General features: G+C 48.4%; 6 protein-coding genes across 6 annotated transcripts; 2 read left to right on the forward strand and 4 right to left on the reverse strand.

Annotated features, from left to right (window-relative positions):
* Positions 1-971: 971 nt before the first annotated feature.
* On the forward strand, positions 972-2,708 carry AO090012000349 (GMC family oxidoreductase; the record flags this gene model as incomplete). The annotated part of the gene is made up of 1 exon (XM_001727326.1): positions 972-2,708. One exon carries the CDS (start codon positions 972-974, stop codon positions 2,706-2,708), a length of 1,737 nt encoding a protein of 578 aa, XP_001727378.1.
* An 866-nt stretch (positions 2,709-3,574) lies between these two features.
* Positions 3,575-5,428, forward strand: AO090012000350 (putative beta-glucanase; the record flags this gene model as incomplete). The annotated part of the gene is made up of 9 exons (XM_001727327.1): positions 3,575-3,833; positions 3,891-3,979; positions 4,027-4,381; positions 4,429-4,583; positions 4,632-4,741; positions 4,790-4,877; positions 4,926-5,040; positions 5,092-5,121; positions 5,172-5,428. The coding sequence occupies 9 exons, from the start codon at positions 3,575-3,577 to the stop codon at positions 5,426-5,428; spliced, it is 1,458 nt and encodes a 485-aa protein (XP_001727379.1).
* Positions 5,429-5,919: 491 nt separating this feature from the next.
* Positions 5,920-7,361, reverse strand: AO090012000351 (uncharacterized protein; the record flags this gene model as incomplete). The annotated part of the gene is made up of 5 exons (XM_023236444.1): positions 5,920-6,197; positions 6,307-6,749; positions 6,825-6,948; positions 7,011-7,140; positions 7,206-7,361. The coding sequence occupies 5 exons, from the start codon at positions 7,359-7,361 to the stop codon at positions 5,920-5,922; spliced, it is 1,131 nt and encodes a 376-aa protein (XP_023091371.1).
* Positions 7,362-7,799: 438 nt separating this feature from the next.
* On the reverse strand, positions 7,800-11,030 carry AO090012000352 (uncharacterized protein; the record flags this gene model as incomplete). The annotated part of the gene is made up of 2 exons (XM_023236445.1): positions 7,800-7,858; positions 9,746-11,030. The coding sequence occupies 2 exons, from the start codon at positions 11,028-11,030 to the stop codon at positions 7,800-7,802; spliced, it is 1,344 nt and encodes a 447-aa protein (XP_023091372.1).
* A 2,502-nt stretch (positions 11,031-13,532) lies between these two features.
* Positions 13,533-14,879, reverse strand: AO090012000353 (uncharacterized protein; the record flags this gene model as incomplete). The annotated part of the gene is made up of 1 exon (XM_001727330.3): positions 13,533-14,879. The coding sequence occupies one exon, from the start codon at positions 14,877-14,879 to the stop codon at positions 13,533-13,535; it is 1,347 nt and encodes a 448-aa protein (XP_001727382.3).
* A 1,878-nt stretch (positions 14,880-16,757) lies between these two features.
* On the reverse strand, positions 16,758-20,467 carry AO090012000354 (uncharacterized protein; the record flags this gene model as incomplete). The annotated part of the gene is made up of 4 exons (XM_023236446.1): positions 16,758-17,743; positions 17,796-17,898; positions 17,955-18,286; positions 20,155-20,467. 4 exons carry the CDS (start codon positions 20,465-20,467, stop codon positions 16,758-16,760), a joined length of 1,734 nt encoding a protein of 577 aa, XP_023091373.1.
* Positions 20,468-20,982: the final 515 nt, after the last annotated feature.

A 20,982-nucleotide genomic window follows, 5' to 3' on the forward strand; every position in this document is an offset into this window, starting at 1 on the left:
CAATTGAACTATCGCAAGGCCCACATGTCTTGATCGTTCTTGGCTTTTAATAAGGTTAGCCACTCGCGGAAGTTTGGTTCCCTCGGAAATGGCAAACCTAACTCCGCAGCTCTGCCTATACCAGACTACCTGTCCCTATATGTTATTTACGAACCTATCAGATAGACTCTGTCAATTGTCTCGTGGCTCGCAAGACCTTTTTACAAAAGGTGCAGAAGTCTATCTCTGGTAAATTCTGGCTGCGTCTTGCAATTTGCATGCGGGTTGCACTACCTGAGATAACAACCACTGTAGACACCATGAAGGAACAGCGTTCCTGTTCACCCGCGCGGGGGAGCTTAAGTTGCCAAGTGGCAAGAAGCAAGGTTATAATTGTAAATATCTGAGTTTGATCTGCAAATCGCTTCTGGGCAGAGTATATCCTGCACCTGTTCAGATCGGGTTGACAACAAAACCCCTCTTATCCGCTCACACTACACCCGCTTAACCTGTCAAGGGTAACGAGATAATCAGATCGCTGATAATCTTAACTGATAATCTTTGGCAGCATGTAAAAAGTAGTAGTACCCTTTTTGGAAGTAGTACTGGGCCAATAATCGCCGGTAAGCTTCGGCATGCGGGTCCAAAGTCTGGACCCGCCGCGTTTCCACTTTTGTTTTACTTCCACGCATCTGAGGTTCGTTCTATCTGGACTTCTGTATACCAACTGCAATAGGAAGAGAAAATGGACAATCTGCCCCTGCAATAACCAGTTGTACGAGCACCGTGATGCTATCATGATTCATGACTCGCCTAATACTCAACTGAACAGACTTTCATTCTGTAGAGGTACCATGCGGGGAAAAGGAAGAACAAGTGTATAAAAGGGCATGGGATTTCTGCTGAATGAAGGTAGCTTATCTACTCATCAATCAAGATTCATTGACTCTCAACAAGACTTCTTTTAATATCTCTCTTCTACTGTTGCGGTCATGGCTACCGATGGATCTCACTTCGACTTCGTTATTGTGGGCGGCGGCACGGCGGGTAACACCGTGGCCGGCCGTCTTGCTGAAAACCCCAATGTCACGGTCTTGATCGTCGAGGCGGGTATCGGGAACCCTGAGGATATCCCAGAGATTACTACACCTTCCTCTGCTATGGACCTTCGTAACAGCAAGTACGACTGGGCCTATAAAACCACCATGGTTAGGCGCGATGACTACGAACGTATCGAGAAGCCGAACACACGTGGAAAGACCCTTGGTGGCAGTTCATCACTCAATTACTTCACATGGGTTCCAGGCCATAAGGCTACCTTTGACCAATGGGAAGAATTTGGCGGCAAGGAGTGGACTTGGGATCCCCTTGTTCCTTACCTTCGCAAGAGTGCTACCTATCACGATGACCCCAGGCTTTACTCGCCTGAGCTTGAGAAGATCGGTGGTGGTGGCCCTATTCCAATCTCTCATGCTGAGTTGATCGATGAGATGGCGCCCTTCCGTGAGAACCTCACCAAGGCTTGGAAGTCCATGGGCCAGCCTTTGATTGAAAACATCTATGATGGTGAAATGGATGGTCTTACCCACTGCTGTGATACCATCTACCGAGGCCAGCGGTCTGGCAGTTTCCTGTTTGTCAAGAATAAGCCCAACATCACAATTGTGCCCGAGGTTCATTCTAAGCGCCTTATTATTAACGAGGCCGACCGCACTTGCAAGGGTGTTACTGTTGTGACCGCCGCTGGCAACGAGTTGAATTTCTTCGCGGACCGTGAAGTTATCCTTTCCCAAGGTGTCTTCGAGACCCCTAAGCTTCTTATGCTCAGCGGTATCGGACCCACCCGTGAGCTCTCGAGACATGGTATCAACACCATCGTCGACTCTCGCCACGTCGGCCAGAACTTGATGGATCACCCAGGTGTTCCCTTCGTGCTGCGCGTCAAAGACGGCTTCGGTATGGACGACGTTCTTCTGCGCCACGGCCCTAAGAGAGATGCCGTCGTTTCCGCCTATAACAAAAATCGCTCCGGCCCTGTTGGCTCCGGTCTACTCGAACTGGTCGGATTCCCCCGTATCGACAAGTATCTCGAGAAGGATGCCGAATACCGCAAGGCGAAAGCTGCCAACGGAGGCAAGGACCCATTTTCGCCCTTGGGACAACCTCACTTCGAGCTCGACTTCGTCTGCATGTTCGGTACCGCCTTCCAATGGCACTTCCCCACCCCCAAGACCGGTGATCACCTTACCGTGGTCGTTGACCTGGTCCGCCCTATCTCCGACCCTGGTGAGGTGACCTTGAACAGTGCCGACCCCTTTCAGCAGCCGAATATCAACCTTAATTTCTTCGCCAATGACCTCGATATCATTGCCATGCGTGAGGGTATCAGATTCAGCTATGACTTGCTGTTCAAGGGCGAGGGCTTCAAGGACCTGGTTGAGAGCGAGTACCCATGGGAAATGCCTCTCGACTCCGACAAGGAGATGCACAGAGCCGTTCTGGACCGTTGCCAGACTGCCTTCCACCCGACTGGTACTGCCCGTCTCTCGAAGAATATCGATCAGGGTGTGGTGGACCCGAAGCTCAAGGTCCACGGTATCAAGAAGCTCCGTGTTGCTGATGCTTCGGTTATTCCTATCATCCCTGACTGCCGTATCCAGAACTCTGTCTACGCTGTCGGTGAGAAGTGTGCCGATATGATCAAGGCCGAGCACAAGGATCTTTACTAGTAGTGGTGCAGTTGAAATTCAAAATGTGACTAAGGATGTTACGAAACCTAACTTAACAAAAGTTAGACGATCATGTCAATGGCTGTCAAGCAACGTACATAGTTTATGTAGTTTATGAAATTACAATTGAAGTCCTATGAAACATATAACTTTTCAACGATAATAACATCCATTTTAGGGTAGTACGCAGTAGAATCATCTGCCAATGGTTTTCATTGTCAAGGACACCACACTGATTTACTGCACAACGTCAGTCATCTAGTGGAATAGCCTATCCGCTGTTTGACACGAGCCTCATAACTATCTACAACGTTCCAAAATACTAATCTCTGTTCTCTTAGCCTTGGGGCACAACATGGCACGGACCATTAGGACTGCCTCTAGCCACGTATGTACGTTGATATTTAGTTTTGCGTATACGCTAATTTAATATTTAATGATCATTTCCCCTGCCTGGCCAAGGCCATACTTAATTGGTTATCAACACAAGATTCCACGTATGGCAATTTCAAAGTGACACTAGTGCATTTGTTTTAACAAATATCAATGTACGTGGCCAGGGGCAGTACTTACAGCAACGGCAGCCCAATGTGGCCAGTATATTGAGCATAAAATGATATGACCATTCTATAGGGCTTAGCAAACACCGTCTGTAATACAAATCACTCCTTCCCAAATTTCTCCGGGGGAAGACACCCCCGTTTCCCTTCACCAGCGGTGCACTGACACCCCAGACAAGACGACGGAAAAACTAACCCCGCAACCTCGGGGTAACAGCAACCGACGTTGTCTTGGCTAATGATATATTACCAAACAACAACAAACTTTCCCCGGACATTACCCCAGATCCCCAGCAATTGATCAAAATGTTGGGAATTAAGATTCTACCAGTTCTCCTATTCGGCGCAATTGCCCAAAGCAAGTACATCGTGCCCGGGGGCCGTTGGCACGATACAGATGGCAATCTTGTGAGCGCTCATGCGGGAAGTATTACTTTCGATGAGGGCACGGGTCGATTCTGGTGGTTCGGAGAATACAAGATTGAGGGACAGGAGGAGGGCGGAGGTGTGTCGGTGTATAGTTCTGAGGATTTGGCGACGTGGGAGTCGCATGGGTTGGCTTTGGGTAGGGTTATCAACACTTTGTCACGGGATGTGATGTGGTACTAATGTTTCTGCATAGAGCCGGTGAAGAACCATACGTATATTTCTCCAGAGAATGTGATACAGCGACCCAAGGTTGTTTATAGTGAGGAGACTAGTCAGTATCATGTGAGTGAGTATTCATGAGTATCAGGTGTGCTTGCTAACTGTTGCAGATGTTCTGGCATGCCGATAACTCTACGTATGGATTGCTACTCCAGGGATTTGCGACGTCAGATACCCCCGCCGGTCCCTATACCTTTGTCAATGCGACAGCTCCCATGGGCAATTGGTCGCAGGATTATGGCCTCTTCACGGATTATAAGGATGGGCGATCATATGCGCTTTACTCGAACGGCGATAGCGTGGAGGGTCGCGATGTCTATATTACCCGGTACAATAAGGAAGTCTCAGAGCTGGAAGAGGTGGTCTATCGATTTAATAAGTTCGATCTCGAGGCACCTACCATTGTCCAGACGGACAACAGCTACTACGCGTTGATGAGCCATAAGACTGGATACAGACCTAACAGTGAGTGTAATCCTTGTTTGCTTCAATGACTAGAGCTAACGGGACAGATGTCGTTGCGTTCCGGGCTGATTCGCTGGAGGGCCCTTGGTCCCAGCCGTTCATGGTCGCGCCCCTGAACACGCGCACATTCAACTCTCAGTCTGGATACACTTTGAAGATTGAGGGCTCCAAGAAGACTACATACCTTTACATTGGTGACCAGGTACGGTGTTACTAGTTCTACGCGCGAGTCTTTGCTAACATGGACAAGTGGGACTCAAACTCGCTCTGGGAGAGTCGTTACATCTGGTTACCCATTGAGATTGACGATAAGAAGAAAACGCTAGAGCTGGCTTGGCACGATGTCTATGACCTCAATGTGTATGTTGAGTAATTATCAACCAGTCTATCGAAGCTAACACGGCATAGCAAAACCGGCGAGTGGAAACCAATCGAAGGAAAGACCTACTATGGAAAAGATGCAAAGACTTCCGGAGATGCGTTCAAGCAAGAGGCCGTGAGTATTATTTCTGTTTGCCTTGCAAACTACCCGCTAACTCTTTAGAACTTCGCGAGCCACAACACCATTCTAACCGGCATCTACGGCAACGATAGCACAGTCACATTCGAAGGTATCGAAGGCACAGGCAAGCCGCAGTGGGTATCTTTCTACTACCAGAGTAAGTGCACATACTTTCCGGAAAAGAATACCGACTAATAGTGTTCAACAGACACCGATGACATGGGATTCGGAGACCAACGTAAGCTCTACCCTCTCTTTCTAACTTAATCTTCCTAACAAAAGCTGTAGCTGGTGGAACCCCCGATCGCATCGGAGGCGAATGGCAACTCCGACGCATTAGCAGCGTCGTTGTCAATGGCAACACTTCCAACGTAGAAACGCTCTATCAGCGGGATACCCACAAGAGCATCATCCTCTCCACACCACTGAAACTTACTCTCGAGAAGGGAAAGCAGAACACTATCACGATCGGCGGACTTTACAACGGATTTGACTACAAGGGAGCTGACCTTGACAGAATTGTTGTTTATCCTCCTGAGGAATAGACTTTCCGGTGTACTATATATTTGCCGTTGTATTCATTACTATGGACGGGGATAATTAGTCTCTTCGCCGAGCTAAATCTAGTTGAAGAGTCGATCATTTAATATAGAAAATCATTGTGTCGCTGGCTGTCATACTAGCATCCCGCCTTGTGGCTTCAGTATGGCTGAGAAGACATTTCACAGCTGGTGTCAGTGGATAGAATGAGTTCAATGGCAAAACTCTTTATTTTTTCGTACCGCGAGCATTCATAGTACAGCACGGCACCTTCTTCCAAAGAGCCTGAATCGATCCCCTGACCTTAGCCCTGAAGGGTGTCGTTAAGTCAATGACGCTGCTCAACAGGCCTCCTTAAACGACGACTAAGTCCAAAAGCTACCAGGGACCCGTCGATACTCTCAAGAAACCAAAGCATAAAATGACAGGACATAAACATTTCTTACACCCTTATAACACCTGATAAATCTCAAGCATCGATAATAGCAATCAATATCTACTCTGCCAGACAGGTTTCAATGACACATTGCTGATCTCCCGTAGCCGACCAAACCTGGACCAATTCGAGAGGTGGTTCCACCGTGGCCAACAACTCATTCCATTGTGTCTGAGTACGTTCCATCCCGTTAGTGAAGAACAGCATAAGCATGTCCATATTGCTCCGTATCATTGATTCATTCACATCGGCAAGGATCATTTCATTGATGAGAAGACGGGAATGAGGTTGCATGACATTTGCAATGTTGGAAAGGATCTTGCGAGAGGCGACATCGTCTTAATCGTGCAGGATAGATTTGAGATAGTATATATCCGCACCTAAATTATGTTAACATTCGGATTTATAAATCCGTACAGGAAAACGTTCAAGTTTTTTAAGACTTACCCTTTGCAGTCTGCTCCGTGAAAAAGTCATGCGCAGTTGGCTTGATTCTAGAGTCAAGCTGTCCTGGAATCCCAGCTATGGTCTCAGGTAGGTCCTGCAAGATCAGTTCGCATTCTAATTCAGGGAATGTATCAGCAAAGCGCTGTAGATCGACTCCCTGATTACCACCGACATCAACGATAATTGGCTTTGCAGACAGTGACCCTGCGGCGAGCCTCTCCCCAACCGGATATTTCAAATGCCACGGGACAGAGAGTGTTTTGTTTCGAGCAGTCATATTGTCGTCAAAGCCTGTTTTCCATTCGATGTTTTTCGCTAGCGTTTGCCAGATGGTCTCTCCCATCGCGAAGTCGTATGCTGGAAGCGTCTTGGCGATATCCACAGGTTTGTTTTGTTGGAGGTATTGCCGGATTCGGCTTGCAACTGGGAACACGATGTCATTGCTGAATGTTCGATCCAATGTTAGTGCAGGTTCAACCATAGCAGAGCCATACTATAGATGCCGAAGGGTAACCTACGAGATAATCAGGCCTCCGATATTTCCGGGGTTGTTTTGGGCCAAGGTACAACCATTTGCAGTGTAAGTTTGATATCCAGTCTCATTTGCGAAACCGATGGCGGTGATCACGCGCATCACTCGAGCTAGAATATATTAGTCCAAAGACCACATGGAAACCTCTTTAGCAACGAGTCCTGATACGTACCAATGAGGCTAGCATTATACCCAGTAGTCTTCGACAAGTCCTCGGCAGTCAGGCTCTTACCCACCTTGGCAGCCAGGGTCTTAAACAAGCCCATCTCAAGCGCTACTACAATGCAAACATTGTTCACTGTCTGTTGTGGTTTAATATTGCTCGCAAGGCTTTTAATAGCCGGGAAAGACGAGTGAGTTGACATACCTGGAGTCGCTGTTTCATCGTAAATATTTGAGGAGGCACCAACTCCCGACGCACCTTTTCCAGGGCATCTTCCAGTCGCATCCAACTCGAAGGGTCATCTTTGTTGTATTTCTCAATCACCTGCTGAAGCTCGGCGAGTGTTCCCTTGTCATCCATGATGGTTAATGGTTGGCTTTTGGGTCCTCTCTCGCCGGGGGACCAAGGTTGAGGGTATGTCTGGGTCTAAAGCATGTATAGCTTTGCCCGCCAAAGCATGCCCCTTAAATATTTCAATCACAACTCACGAGGGGCAAGCATCATACCACGAGAAGGGAGCACAAGCCTCCATTTCCAACGTCTCCTGCAAGCCCCGCCTTCGAGTGGAGACGATAAACAAAGAAAAAAGCAGTACAGACATGGGGGCATAATACATCTCAGCCTTGTTGTCAGCACTAGTAGACTAAGCCTGACGATCCCTGTTCAATGAACCACCTCGGCTGTCCGGCATAAAGACGGGATGTACGGAGTAGCATTCAAGCATTTTGGAGCGGCAAGGCTTATCCACATGGCGCTTAGTCCACCATTTTCTAGCAATCTGTTATTTTATACAAAACCTTATTCAGTAGTTGGCCATCCAGGTAGGATCGTGGATGCCATGGAAAGGCGCATTTGAACTGTGGTGCACCAGACTTAGCGTCTATGTACGCTACCAATAAAGGCAATGACCCACTGTAACTTGGAGATAAGCATTGGCTGTGAGAGCCGGCCTCGCTGTGATATGGGGCCTGAGGGCAGGGGCACCAACGACTAGCCGCGCAGCCGGTCAACGCTTAACGACCGCCTGAGGACTAGTCTATATCCGAGTCGCTTAGGGCAAGCTTGTAGAGTACCATCATATTGCACTACATTTGTGAAAATCTGCGTGTCTGTATGTATGACATCCCCACCGGCGACTGCCTTGCCACCAATAAAGATTTCACACCCAAGAAAACAGCAAGAGAAAAACAGACAGGGTAACTGAAAGCCTAGGGTGTGAACATGCCCTCGAAATCACCCTCCATGAACAGGACGCCAACTTTAATCGCTGCGATCTTCCACTCCCCTTCCACCTGCTTAAAATCCATGGTGTTAACCCCGTGGCCCGTAGCCAGCACAGCCGCACCACCGTCTTTTGGCGCCCTCCGATGAACCGCCATGATTTGAAAAACAACCCTGACGTGTGTTTCCAGTTCCCGGGCCCATTTGCAGGCACCGATAAAATGATGTGACTGGATATCGGGGTTCCCTAGCTGGGCTGGACTGGAGTAGTGGTCGATAAAAACAGAAGACTCCACAGCGGTAGCCTTTAGTGTCCCGACCGCCGAGTAATCCACGTCGATTCTGGGCGCGAAGATAGTCGGCATACGATCCCAGGACTTGGTGTCTAAGCAGTTTGCCCAGTCGTGGAGGAGGTTCTGACATGCGAGAGGGATACTAGGGTCGGACATTGCTGAGTAGTTTCTCAGGTTCTTATGAAGGGTGGTGGGTGGAGAGATCAGGTAGAGTTCGTTACTGTCCTCGATGTTACTAAGTAAGCCGCGTCCCTAGCGTGGTGATCAAGACTGGATGTAATAGCAAGATGTAGAGTGCGCAGAGTGTGGTATTAAAAGGAATGATGAATGCCCTATTTTAGTGCTTATCCAAAGATCCAGAGATAACGTGATCTTTCTATTTCGGGTATGCGGGGCGAGTCGTATGTTAGAAGTAAATCTTCTTTGTCCGTGGTGACATCGTGTATATCACTCTGGTCTCCAGCAACAGGGATGCAGACCAACCAGCACCAAGCAATCTCATAACTAATGTACACCTTACCATAGTACTACGTGAGGGCCGGAAGCATAGTATTAACGGGAATTTAGGCATAGGAAATTATAGGATCTGCTGAGAAAGTCGCCGTGGACAGCCACGATATATATTTTCATCTCCAGCCCTTTAACCACTTTAGAATCATAGTTCTATGGGTGTCCCGAGTACCCTCACGCTTCATTTCTTTTGTTTGCTTTCAATTGGCTTCGATTATCTTAATTCCTAACGATTCTGTCTCCCTTTCGGATCTCCTACTAAAATGTCCAGTAGGTCAGAGCAAGCCCGGAAAAGTCCGATGAATATAAGACAGGTTACGGTCGATGAACATGCGAAACCATATCATCGTGTCACCTTTGGATCCAAACTTTACAGAAATGCTTGTCCTTCAGCGATCGGTGTAGTTGATGGGTTTGGGGCTACGGCTCCTACGAATTATTAAAGCAAACTCCGAGCTTGTATTGCATGCAAGGCACTTCCCCGTAAGTTGTCTAGGGGGCAGCATCATAGTTATTAACCCATTCCTTAAATTTGTAACGTCATTCAATCGTACAGTCCATATTCTAAACCATGCGGTGTAGTCTGTCCTGCACTCTTCAGTGAATCTACCAGTACCGTGCCGAGGCCGTGCCAAGCAGATCATTTCAGTTCGGCCCTCAGGGGAATTTGATCCTCTGAAGCACCATCCATCGCTAGACCTTCCAACTGCATCAATTTACCATCATCTCCACCAATCGGAGGGTTCAGGTCTATCGGGCGACACCCAGTCGCTTCAAGACCCAGGAAGCGATTCAGAATCCATCTCCAAGCATCCAAGTTCCCTTTCTGCAGGGTCTCCATATGGTTCAAGTCAGGATACTGATGATACTGAACAACAGTACCCTGATCGCAAAGATGACGCACAAGTCTATTCGTCACTCCGATATCACCAACAATCTCATCATTCGTGCCTTGGAAAATATACATCGGATAGCTAGGAGCCCCATTCCTTCCCATAACACCAATGTCTGCCAGAGTTCCGCGGAACCTGTACAAGAAACTGTCGCCGTGTTCGAAGAAGGATGAGATGTTCTGGTACTCAAGTGGTTCATGAGCCTTCTCTCTGCCAAAGCAGCGACTGCAGCGTGTCTTGGGCCCGTAAAACCTCTCTCGATGCTCCTCCAGCAAGTCACCGTCCATGAATCTCTTCATCTCTGGAACTGCGTTCATGACGCCCAACATGGCCCATACGTTCAGCTCTGCCCATGGTCCCATATTGCAGCCAAGATATGTATCGGTAACATTGGGTGGGGGACCACCCATGGCAGCGCCTACGATCTGGGTAAGATCCGGTGCATAAGTGGAATGTAGTTCAGAGGCCCATTCGGTAGCATAAGCGCCACCGGAAAACCCGTACATAACTGTCTTGGCGTCGGGCTTGAGGCCGGTTAGGCTGTATTCCTTCTCGAAGTTAAATGCGGCGCGAATTGAGTCAAGTGTGTGATAGGCAGTTTGTGGGCCGACCGTGAACGCAGCGTTCCAGCCTTCATAATCTGGGATGTTCAAGATCGGACCTTCCTTATTCACGAAGGGTAGTACGAACGATAGATCCATCATGTTCCAGGATAAGGCAGGGCCGACTGCTCCAACCTGCAGTCCATATGATGGCGAGCAGTTGATATCCGGGGAGTCATAGGCGGGTTGCACTGAGAGAAGCCAACCTTTCTTTGCATTGTGCGGAACGATTATCGTTGTGACTGAGTGAGTTTTCTGCTTGTTCAAGTCTGTTGTAACGTACAGTACTTGGTATGCCGTTGCATTGGATGGGATGCCGTACGAGAGCGAATTGACATATACTTGGCGATAATCTATAATGGATCCGGGGTCCAGTTCTTCCCAGAATCCGTGCTTCGGAGTATAGAAGTCGTCCAATTCCGGGAAGAAGGGTGTAGGCGCTGTCGCCCCAGAGACAATGGCAGGGAGGAGCCCGCCTATTAGGCAAAGCAAACCAGGGCTGAACCTCATGGTAGATGTTTGCTGATCACAGCTTACTCGTGTTCCACCAGTAAAAGAACAGTTGAATGGAGCTATTATGGTATTTAGTAATGTAGTTGCTACCACAGATCATACCCATGGGATATCCATCTTTATAAAGCCAGTTCCAATATTTGATCCGTAAGGATTCCAGGCTTAGTGATCATTAGCCAGCCACCTCGGTGATGTGTGCCGAGTATGATCCAGCTCCAAATCCCAAATGAGCAACAGAAATGACGGGGCGCATTCTCAGCCGCACCGATTCATGGTCTATCGGCATTCTTATGATGTATGATATGTTGTGTAACCGTCCTGCAGGTTTGCGCTGCATAGGAATTTCGGTTATGCAGCACCGTACATATGCTGATGCAGCTGAAATACAACAGTGCTTCATCCACTGCTATACTGAAGGGGTTAATCCTCTTTCGTTCTTTGTCCTTGTCATGGCGCCACCGAAGTGCCCCAGGGAATACATGAATTCTTCGTCTCTCCCAATGGACTGGAAGGCAAGAGTGTGTCAGGTGAAACAACACGAATACAGGAAACTGCCACAAGTGTCAATAAGCAAATTCTGCAGCTGCACAATTTCATCACCAGCCAACAGAAGCTCCTTACCATCAGAAGAATCAGACTTGAGACAAAAGTGCTTAAGTGGGTCCATCTTCAGCTGAGGTCTCAGACAGCAGACTACTTCGGGGAATGACTTTGACATATGAGGTATCTGCAGTGACGCAACTGCAATTCCTGAAGAAACGATGTGCAAACAACGTGATGGTATCCGAAACACCTTATTAGCTACGGTTTCCCCTTTCAGGGAAAAACGGCTGCTGTAAATGTCGCATTTTGCGTCAAATTGGAATGATCTCCGCATATACAGTGGCGTAGCTGAAGAGTGGATCACCCCTTACTGTCCCATCAGGGGAGACGTTTTTGCTTCTTTCTCTGCCTTGGCGCACTCCTCGCATCGCGCTATTGCTGCAGGGTATAATCACGGTGTCGATGATTGCCGTGTTTTTTGTGACATCCATCTGCATCGTATTCTTCAACTATTTCGTAGGTCAGTGAAGGTAAGCAACAAGTCCTTGGCTATTAAGTGGTAACCTAACCCCCTATGAACATGTACAGAGATAAAGTTCCTATTGACACAGGGGTCGCACTTCGTTATACTGGCGTTGCCACTCTCGGAATCAACTTCAATATATGTCCCTAAAAAGTGAGATGTGATAGCATCGTGGTTGCTGCATAAATAAAACCAAGCCTGCAGTTCTCATACCGGCCAGCTTTAACCAGTGATGTATCACATGCCTTTCCCAATGTACACAACGCAGATTCTGCAGTGAGTACGGAGTAGCTCCAGCCTGCCTCCTATTGCCTAAGCCATCGTTTGCTCATTCCTCGTGCATTATCACATCAGGCAAGCCCAATAAGAAGAGCTACCGACGATAGTTGTCACTGTCGCCGGTACGGTCCGTGAAGGGTATCCATCTAACCCTAAAACGAAATGATCTGCGAGGGTGATTCCAACTTGGAACAAGATTCCACCTTCAGCTTCGGGTTCTGCGTGACGTAATCTGTATCCCACTGACAAGATTCGCTTGGTATGTTGTCATAGCGGTGATCAGCACAAGGTACGTGTTCCGAGTTATTTCGAGTGGCGAAGCATAGGCTTGGTTGCGTTCCTCAAGGTAGGGTTCCATCGTCGCAGGGGGGACAGATATGTTCTGCGTTAAAGAACTGTGCATGATTGGATATTGAAAGTCTTCTGAGACTTATACCTGTACTTCACCCCATTGTGGCTATTGGGCAATTTGGAAACTTCAAGGAACTTCGAGGCATTCGCTGTACAATCGAACCATTCGCCATGATACGCCTTACACAGTTAGAAAGAAATTCTTGCAGATATGGACCTGTAGGTAACTGTACCTCCCTCAATGCTTACCTCAACCAAGTTGTTCAAGAAATGTAGAACACTGCAGAAAGGAATGTCGACGCTCGGCGACGGTTTCTAAATAGACTCCTTGGTCTTGATTAAACTGCATGTCGCGCAGTGGGCTTGAACCTTCCGATTCGTGGAAATGGTAACTTGATGCAGGTTAAAGATGATTGATTAGGAAGTCATGCAAAGAAAAGTAATATGATGATTCAACGTGCTTCAGTCAAGTGTAAAATTAAGCCAATTTTGGAATGGGCATATCACATGATTAAGATTATATACATGGTAATCTATCTATAGAGAAAAAGTCTTGAGCCGCCAACGCCCTGTGCAAATGGAATCAATCTAGGAAAAACATGATGTAGACAAGCCCAAGCAGGAATGTAAGATCGTATCCTTCATACGCCCACCGAAATTAGGAGTTTTTATAACAAATGCCGTAGCAAGGGCAGGAATAGCATCATAAAAGATAAAGAGGGAAGAACAGACAAAGGGAAAAACACTAAACGATTGAAGAACGGTCCTCATGCGGGATGGATATCACGTAAAACGGATCAAAATCAAACAAAACAAGGCGATGTATATGGTTCGTCAAAGTCATATGCAGGAGGCATAGCAGATTCTCCCTCATATAATGGAGGAGCGCTGTTACCGTGGAAGGTACCCTCCGGGATGGCATTTCGGCCAGCCACTTCATGGATTGGAAGGGTATAGCAAGTCGTGAATGCTTTCGCGAACTGCCTTCGGTTGATGAGATCTCCCGTCTTTTCATCGAGGGTGTCTTCCCCGGTGATAAGATCAAGCCTCAAGCGGTGGTCGACCATGATTGTGGTCCTCTCTCCACTTGACTCGGTGCAAATCTCGTTAAACTTGCAAGGGGTCAGGTGCCGACACGGTGCTCCAGAGTCGAAGGAACATGATGAAAGATCCCGCTGATCTGGGGTGGATGCAGTTCTAGGAATAATGACATCGAATGAAAGGTCAATTCGGTCACGGTCATCATGGCCTTTTCGTTCCTGGACAGATAGTTTCTTATTCGGAGCCCAGCGACCCTGTTGCTTGCCGGAGCACAGCTGGCGCACGGATTTCTCTTTCCAGGTAATCGTTTCCCCGTCAGGACCATCACCGTTGGAGACTTTCATCAACCTCACAGTCTCTTCGACGCTCCATCGTACCTCTCGAACGAAGAATTGCTTCCTTTCTGTTGGGCGGTCACCCCGCGCCGTAGTACCACGGGCCACAAGCTTCGCAGAGTATGCGAGCTTTACTTTAGGATCTGTTGGCTGCTCCGGAGTAAGAGACAACTCCGACTTCAACCGCTCGCCGGTGTAATTTTTAAAATGACGAACAGTCTGACTGGGACCAGTCACGATACGGGACAGAATTTGCACGTCCCTCGTCGCATCCACGGTCACCCCAGATGACGAAGTGACTACAGCGCGGACCGCATAAGACAGCCCTCCGAATGGAGTCTCCGTCGTACCTGATGTGCCGGGTGGAACTGGTATCGAGAAAAGAAACTTCAAGACGACCGCGCCCGCCTCCTCATGCCACTCTACTGGTTCTGGGGAGTGCCATAACTGACATTGTACCAGTGTCTCTACCGTGCTGCTCCCCTCCTTTTGTGGAGTGGCGATGGTCTGGGTTTGGGGCACGCGTTTCCTGCGGATCCGCTGAAGAAAATCGCCCTTTTTGTTGTCGTTTGGGGCATTAGATGCCGGCTCCCCGTTCCGCAAAGTCACAGTTCGGAGCAAACCAACAGTAACATTGGGATACTTCGCCTGATCAAAGTCCAACGAGGATACTGGCACCAGAACGGAGCCCGATATGGGTGGGCTGTATCTCTCGCCGTGAGACCCTTCATAAACGTGATGGGTGGTTGGAACGTCCAGGTGCAACGGTCCCATGTGTGAGATAGTATCGCAGTTGACTTCTGGGATTATAGTTGATGACGGTGATGATGTAACGGGCATCCGGGCGCTCCGTTCTTATAACCCTTCACCGTCCTTGTCAGGGAAGAGGACGAGAGCGAGGAGGCATCATAAAAATGTCATGAGGGGTACCACCCCGGATCCACGTGGTAGGAATGACTCTTGATAACGACAATTCTTCTCAAGTCATAAAAATCGGAATGTGTGTAAGCTGTGCCGTTCGTTTCTCGTTAGGGCACGAGCTCCCGTTCGATGATGAGTCTCGACCCAGAATTTCCATCTGGCGATCTTCCCGAAACGGAAGCCAAGAGGGAAGTCGGTTCGTAAGCTTTCAAGGTTTTCCGGGGATCCACCACACACGCCCCTAATTTTGGAAGATGACAACCGTCCAGAATGATCGAGGAAGCACCGTGTGGAAAGTACTAGAGAAGGATAATTCCGTCCGTGTGACTAAGTGGCAACAGGAGTGCCAGGTTCGAGAACAGAATTTTCTCCACAACGGAAAATCTCCGGCGGTGTCAGCGTGAAGAGTTTTCTTCAACGCGGCTCCATGCATGAGGTGGTTGGAGATCGATCATGTTGAGTAAGTTGAATATAGCCCGAGATGTTGGACCTGAAGCTTAAAGTTGGGTTTTGGCTCCTCGCTTGATCGACCTTCGAATGAGGAGGCTTATCTTGATTCTCCGTGCATTACTCGGGTCGGAAACCCGGGTGACCCACAGTGGTTTATCCACTGACGAGATCCTCGGTTGGCACGTTTTAGTCTCGAATGTTGGGCAAGGACAGGGACAAATGTTCTTCAGGTCTTAAAATTGGCCCATGCTTTTTTTTTAACTTTGTCAAGGATGCAGGTAACTCTCGTCTCTGTCTCGTTTATTCTAATTGTAGCATATGTTCCACGCTTCTTCTTCTAAGGATCTTGCGTACCAGTTAGCTATCTTGGGTAGGTCTAGTATCAATGTAGTAGGCACCCGATTGAAGGCGGTGTCAAAGGAATGACCACACACCTTGGGAAGGTTTCCAGAAGACACGTCAAGGGGCTATGATAGCTCAAGCCCAAAGAAACAGGCCCACCAAGAAGGTATACTCAATGGCCAGACTAATGGCTTTCGGGCGGTGAGTTGAAATTCGAAAGGAACCCCCACACCAGTTCTGACTATCGCACATTGCACCATCGGCTTTTCGCACCCAAAAGGACGGTCGATGGCTTGAGAAAGCACTCAGGTAGATACGGCGTCGTGTAAGCGGGCATCAGGTGACTGGTGGAGAGTTGATAGTGCGAAACGGACTCATTATGTCTCCATCGCTTAGTATGACCACGCATCTGGATCGTTCGATTTTGACGCCTCTATAGAGCACGCCATATGAGTTGTCTTGTGATCTGTCGCGGTAGTGGAGCTGGTGTGTGTTGGTGTGTGTTGGTGTTCCTCGCAAGGAGTCCAAGCGACGGATGATTGTCGGATTTCCTCCGGTGATTTTCTTTTCGGTACTAGTGTGTTTCCCCGACGCTGCTTTATGCTTAGGAAGTATGGGGTAAAAAGCCTGAGTAAAACGGCGCCGGCTTCCCAACCATGAGATATATAATACCTGGTACAGTCCAGCTAGTCGCTACTCCTTGGTTTACGTAAATCACCACTCGCCAACCCTGCACATATTTAGAAAACTACTACTCTCGCTAATCACTCTTGCGGAAGGACAAACTCTTCCAGATATAATCGAGTTCTTGAAAGCATGTATTTATAAGCTAATATACGGCGCCAGTGCGTGAGATTTCGTACAGCACCATAACGAACCCAGCGATGAGGATTTCACGACATGCCACAGACACCATAGTCGCGTATACGAGTAACCATTTTATAACTTAGCAGTCGCCTTCTCATCCCGAACAACCAACCTCTTCTCCCCACTTTCCCTCTTTCTCTCCCGATCTTTCAGTACTCGCCGTAGGATCTTCCCACTTGGACTCTTCGGAATCTCATCCATAAACTCCACCTCGACAATCCATTTATGGCGCACCTTCTTTGCCTTGACGTACTCAATCAGCTCCCTCCCAACGCTTTTCACGGCATCTCCGGTCGCCAGTCTAGACTTCGCCGCAGCGTTGACCACAACATACGCCTTCGGTTTCTCCCCCGAATAATCATCTGGGACCGATGTGACCGCCGCGTCGTCCACTTCAGGGTGCCCAAGCAACAAGTCCTCCAATTCAGCAGGTGAAACCCCAATCCCTTTCACTTTAATCATCTCCTTGATCCGATCTGTAATCACAAGGAACCCCTCCTGATCCATATACCCCACATCCCCCGTATGCAACCACCCATCTGAATCAAACGTTTCTCGCGTTGCTTTCTCATTCCCCAAGTATCCCATAACCACCTGAGGCCCCCGGGCCAGAATCTCACCCTCTTCGCCATACCCCAATTCCTTCCCATTTTGAGTGTTAAGAATTTTCACCTCGGTATTAGCAACGAGTATCCCCGCCCGTTGCGCATACTCGTACGTCTGCTTTTCAGGTGGATGAGCTGTGATACAGCTGCAAGACTCCGTCATCCCATACCCCTGCTTAAACCCTGTCCAGGGGAACCGGGCCTCCAGCTTCTGGAGAATTTCACCTGATATAGGAGCTGCACCGGAGGAAAAGGTTTTCACATGCGAGAGGTCGTATTTGGATACAATCGGATCAGTGAGGAGACGGATTATGATGGGGGGTACGGAGAGAATCTCGGTGATTTGATATTCGACTATGGTTGCGAGCATGGATTCCATTGTGAAGGACGGGAGCATATACACGGTGCTATTGCGGATTACAGGGAGGTGCATTTGGTGAACCAGCCCAGTGACTTTTCTGTGTCAACATTTCATCTCTGGTAAGGAAGCAGGAGTGTGGCCTACTATGGAACAAAGGCAATACAGCCAATGATTTGTTCACATCCTTCCGCAAAATTTGATCCACTTGCATACATTGCGCGATGACGTTGTGATGCGCGATCATCACCTGCCCAGTCCCATATTAGCCAACACTCGACAAATCCATACACGGACGATACATACAGCTTTCGGCAGCCCCGTTGTTCCTGAACTAAAACTTAAAAATCCACACACATCCCGGTTTGACTTACCACGAGGGAGCTCAAAAGGTGTCGTCTGTCCAGTGGGTCCATAGCTTCTCCCTTTTCGGACGAGATCCTGAACGGATATATACTCGCCCTTTTCGCCCTCGAGAAGGAAGATCCGCTCAGTAGGGATGCCAGCTTCCCGAGCTGCGGGAACCGCAACGTCCATACCGGCAGGGACGGTCATAAGAAATTTGGCATTACCAGTTTTGAGGGCATAGGTCATTTCTTCGATATTGTAGGCAGGGGATGCGCCAGATATTATAGCACCTTTTATATGTAGCCAGCATCAGCAGTGCATTCGTCGTTATGGGGGAAGGGGCGAATAGAACAAAGACTTGCCGGCACGAACAGCCGCTAACATGGCGACTGGATACCAAATCGTGTTCGGACTGAAGAGGGCAACGGTATCGCCGGGTTGGAGGCCATAGTTGCGCACAAGAGCAGTAGAAACATGGGTCGTGTATTCCTTTAAGGTATCATAGCGAATTCTCTCCTTTGTGGCGGCATTGACGAAGGCACCGAGCTTGTCGGGGTTGTTGGAGTTTAGGGGAGAGTAGCGGGAGTCAAACAGCCATTTCCAGATTGTGATATCCGTGGGGACTGTTTATTACTTAACCGTCAGTAAAATTTCAAAGTGCTTAATCCTTGAACGGTTATTGTAACGGTAGAGTTGGGAAGGAAGAGTAGACAAGGGGAACGTACTTTTGATACGCGGTCGATCCGACTGAAAGACCACCATTTTGATGCTGTTTTGCCTGATTTTTATTTCAATCCTGATTGAAGAGCTTTTAATTGGAGAATGGACACTAAAGTTGTGCCTTGTCACCCCGGGGGATATATTATAGTTCATGCGGGGAAGCAGTAGACCGAGGTCAACACATACCCCGCATGTCGGGTATGGATAACTTGTTTGCTCGTCCAATCAGTATATTTAGGTCCATTAAGTGTAGATTAGACTCTGCGATTAGCTTTATCGAATACCGAGGGCACCACCCGATGCAGACCGTAGTAGGTATTTAAGTTAGTGGAGGTTGTATTGACATCGAATAATCAAGGCAGAGCCCCGCCTATCAGACTAGGTATAAGGATTTAGCTCCGCTGCTTGTATTTTGCAACCTTGGTAGTAGCACTTGGACTCCGTGATACCATGCTGTTTACCGCTGTATACTTCAAACCATGAGAACAGCGTCGTTGAAGTTGCGCATGCCAAGCGCCAGACTAAAGTTGGGCATTGAATTTCGGTCTACTCTCTCCAAGTACCGCCAACGCTGTTTCAGCATAGCAAGGTTCCTTGAAAAGATTTCCGATCGAAAGTTGTTGAAAATAGTTTTTAATTTTGTGCTAATAGCAGATCGGTGTAGTTGCTGGATGGCGCAACGCCCCACGATAACCAGGGGCCAACAAAGAAAGCCATCTGATGGCGATTCGGGTGGTAACATCGAGAGGTGAGTGACAAAAGAGGATACCATTTCTTGAATGGGAGGGGCAAAAATAGTGATAGACTCATCGATGAGGCTTTGCAAAAATATCACACAAGCAAGGCGATAGAGCTCGAATGTCACACCGTCGTTTATCGTTTCCGCACTCATGTCGGGAAGGATTTGGAAAGAAGCTCGATTATCCCGCAAGTCTCTCTCAGCGCTCACTATGTCACGGTATATTCTCCTATTGGAGAACGTGGTTGGTTCAACTTGTGATAGTTGGAGGGCGACGCGGAACAGAATAAAGAATACTTTTTGCGAAGTGCCCATAATTGATCCGCTTTGTAGGTGCTCAAGAAGACCAGGGAATTCAAATATCTGCCTGGCCTCACTCAGAGACAGATGAACACTGTGAGTAAATGCTGTGATGGAAAAGAAGTAGCAAAACATTTCCACAAGAAATTTTCGAAGGGATGAGTTGGGCGGCACCAGGTGGAGTCGAGGCCTTAGTAGGGCGGCCGCAGCGTTTAGATGAGGCAATATCTGATCGTTATGACAGTAGTTTTGCGACTACACTGTATTAGAACACTGCCTGATTCGACTCTAATCAAAGGAAACTCACCTCGTGAAGGCAGAATAAGGCAACTGCTAACAGGTTATGATCTGCAAACGGTTATTATCTTACTATTATATCAAGACTCGTTCCATGCGTACCAGAAGTGGGTTCATTTGCCAATTGCTCTCCACTGAGAGCCTCACGCAGGCCCGAAATAGCTCGACCGTAGTACTCAACTGCCGAAGCTTGTAATTCCACGTTCGAATCATACTTCAGTAAATCTTTCGCTGCGATCATGAGCACACAGTGGAGGATAAGGGGGCTTTCCATGGCTTCCGGGAAAATATGAGAGAGGATCGCAGTTCGTCGATTACCCATCCTGGAAGTTAGCCACATAGGGCCATGTTTCGCAAAATGGTCTAGAAGCCGGCGAACCAGGCCTGGGCTGGGAACTGCGAAGACCGTCACCATCGCTGCTAGCTCAGGCGGAATTGTCATGTCCGAGAGAACTTGACGTCGGCGCGGACGTCGCATGCGCACGGCCACTTCCGTCGTTGGCCATTGGCAGGTGAGATGATTTCGATGGCACCCTGTGCAGGTGGGATGACGCTCATCACATTTCTTCTTGCGGCGACGGCAGGTAAGGCATCCATCTTTGGAGCGCATGGCAGGCCGAGGCCGTTTACTAGGATCTTCAATCATTTCCTAGGTTCGTGGGGCTTTACGCGCAACCATTGAGGATGCTTCTGGCTATACTGTGTAGGCCCATCATAGAAGGGTGTCCTGAATAATGGATGGTGGATGTCGTGAAAGCTGGAGTGCATCGTCAAGGTGGAGAAAATGGAGACCAGCGCGGCACTTACGCGTCCCGATCAGGTTTAGCGCGGTGGATGAACCATCACATCTCGAAGCATACTATTAGGAACAACAACTTCTCCACCTCCAACATCGCACACTTCACCTTTCCCATAAACCAATCGCTGCCA

The sequence above is a fragment of the Aspergillus oryzae genome, chromosome 4 (genome assembly GCF_000184455.2).
Source record: "Aspergillus oryzae RIB40 DNA, chromosome 4".
Lineage (NCBI taxonomy): Eukaryota > Fungi > Ascomycota > Eurotiomycetes > Eurotiales > Aspergillaceae > Aspergillus > Aspergillus oryzae.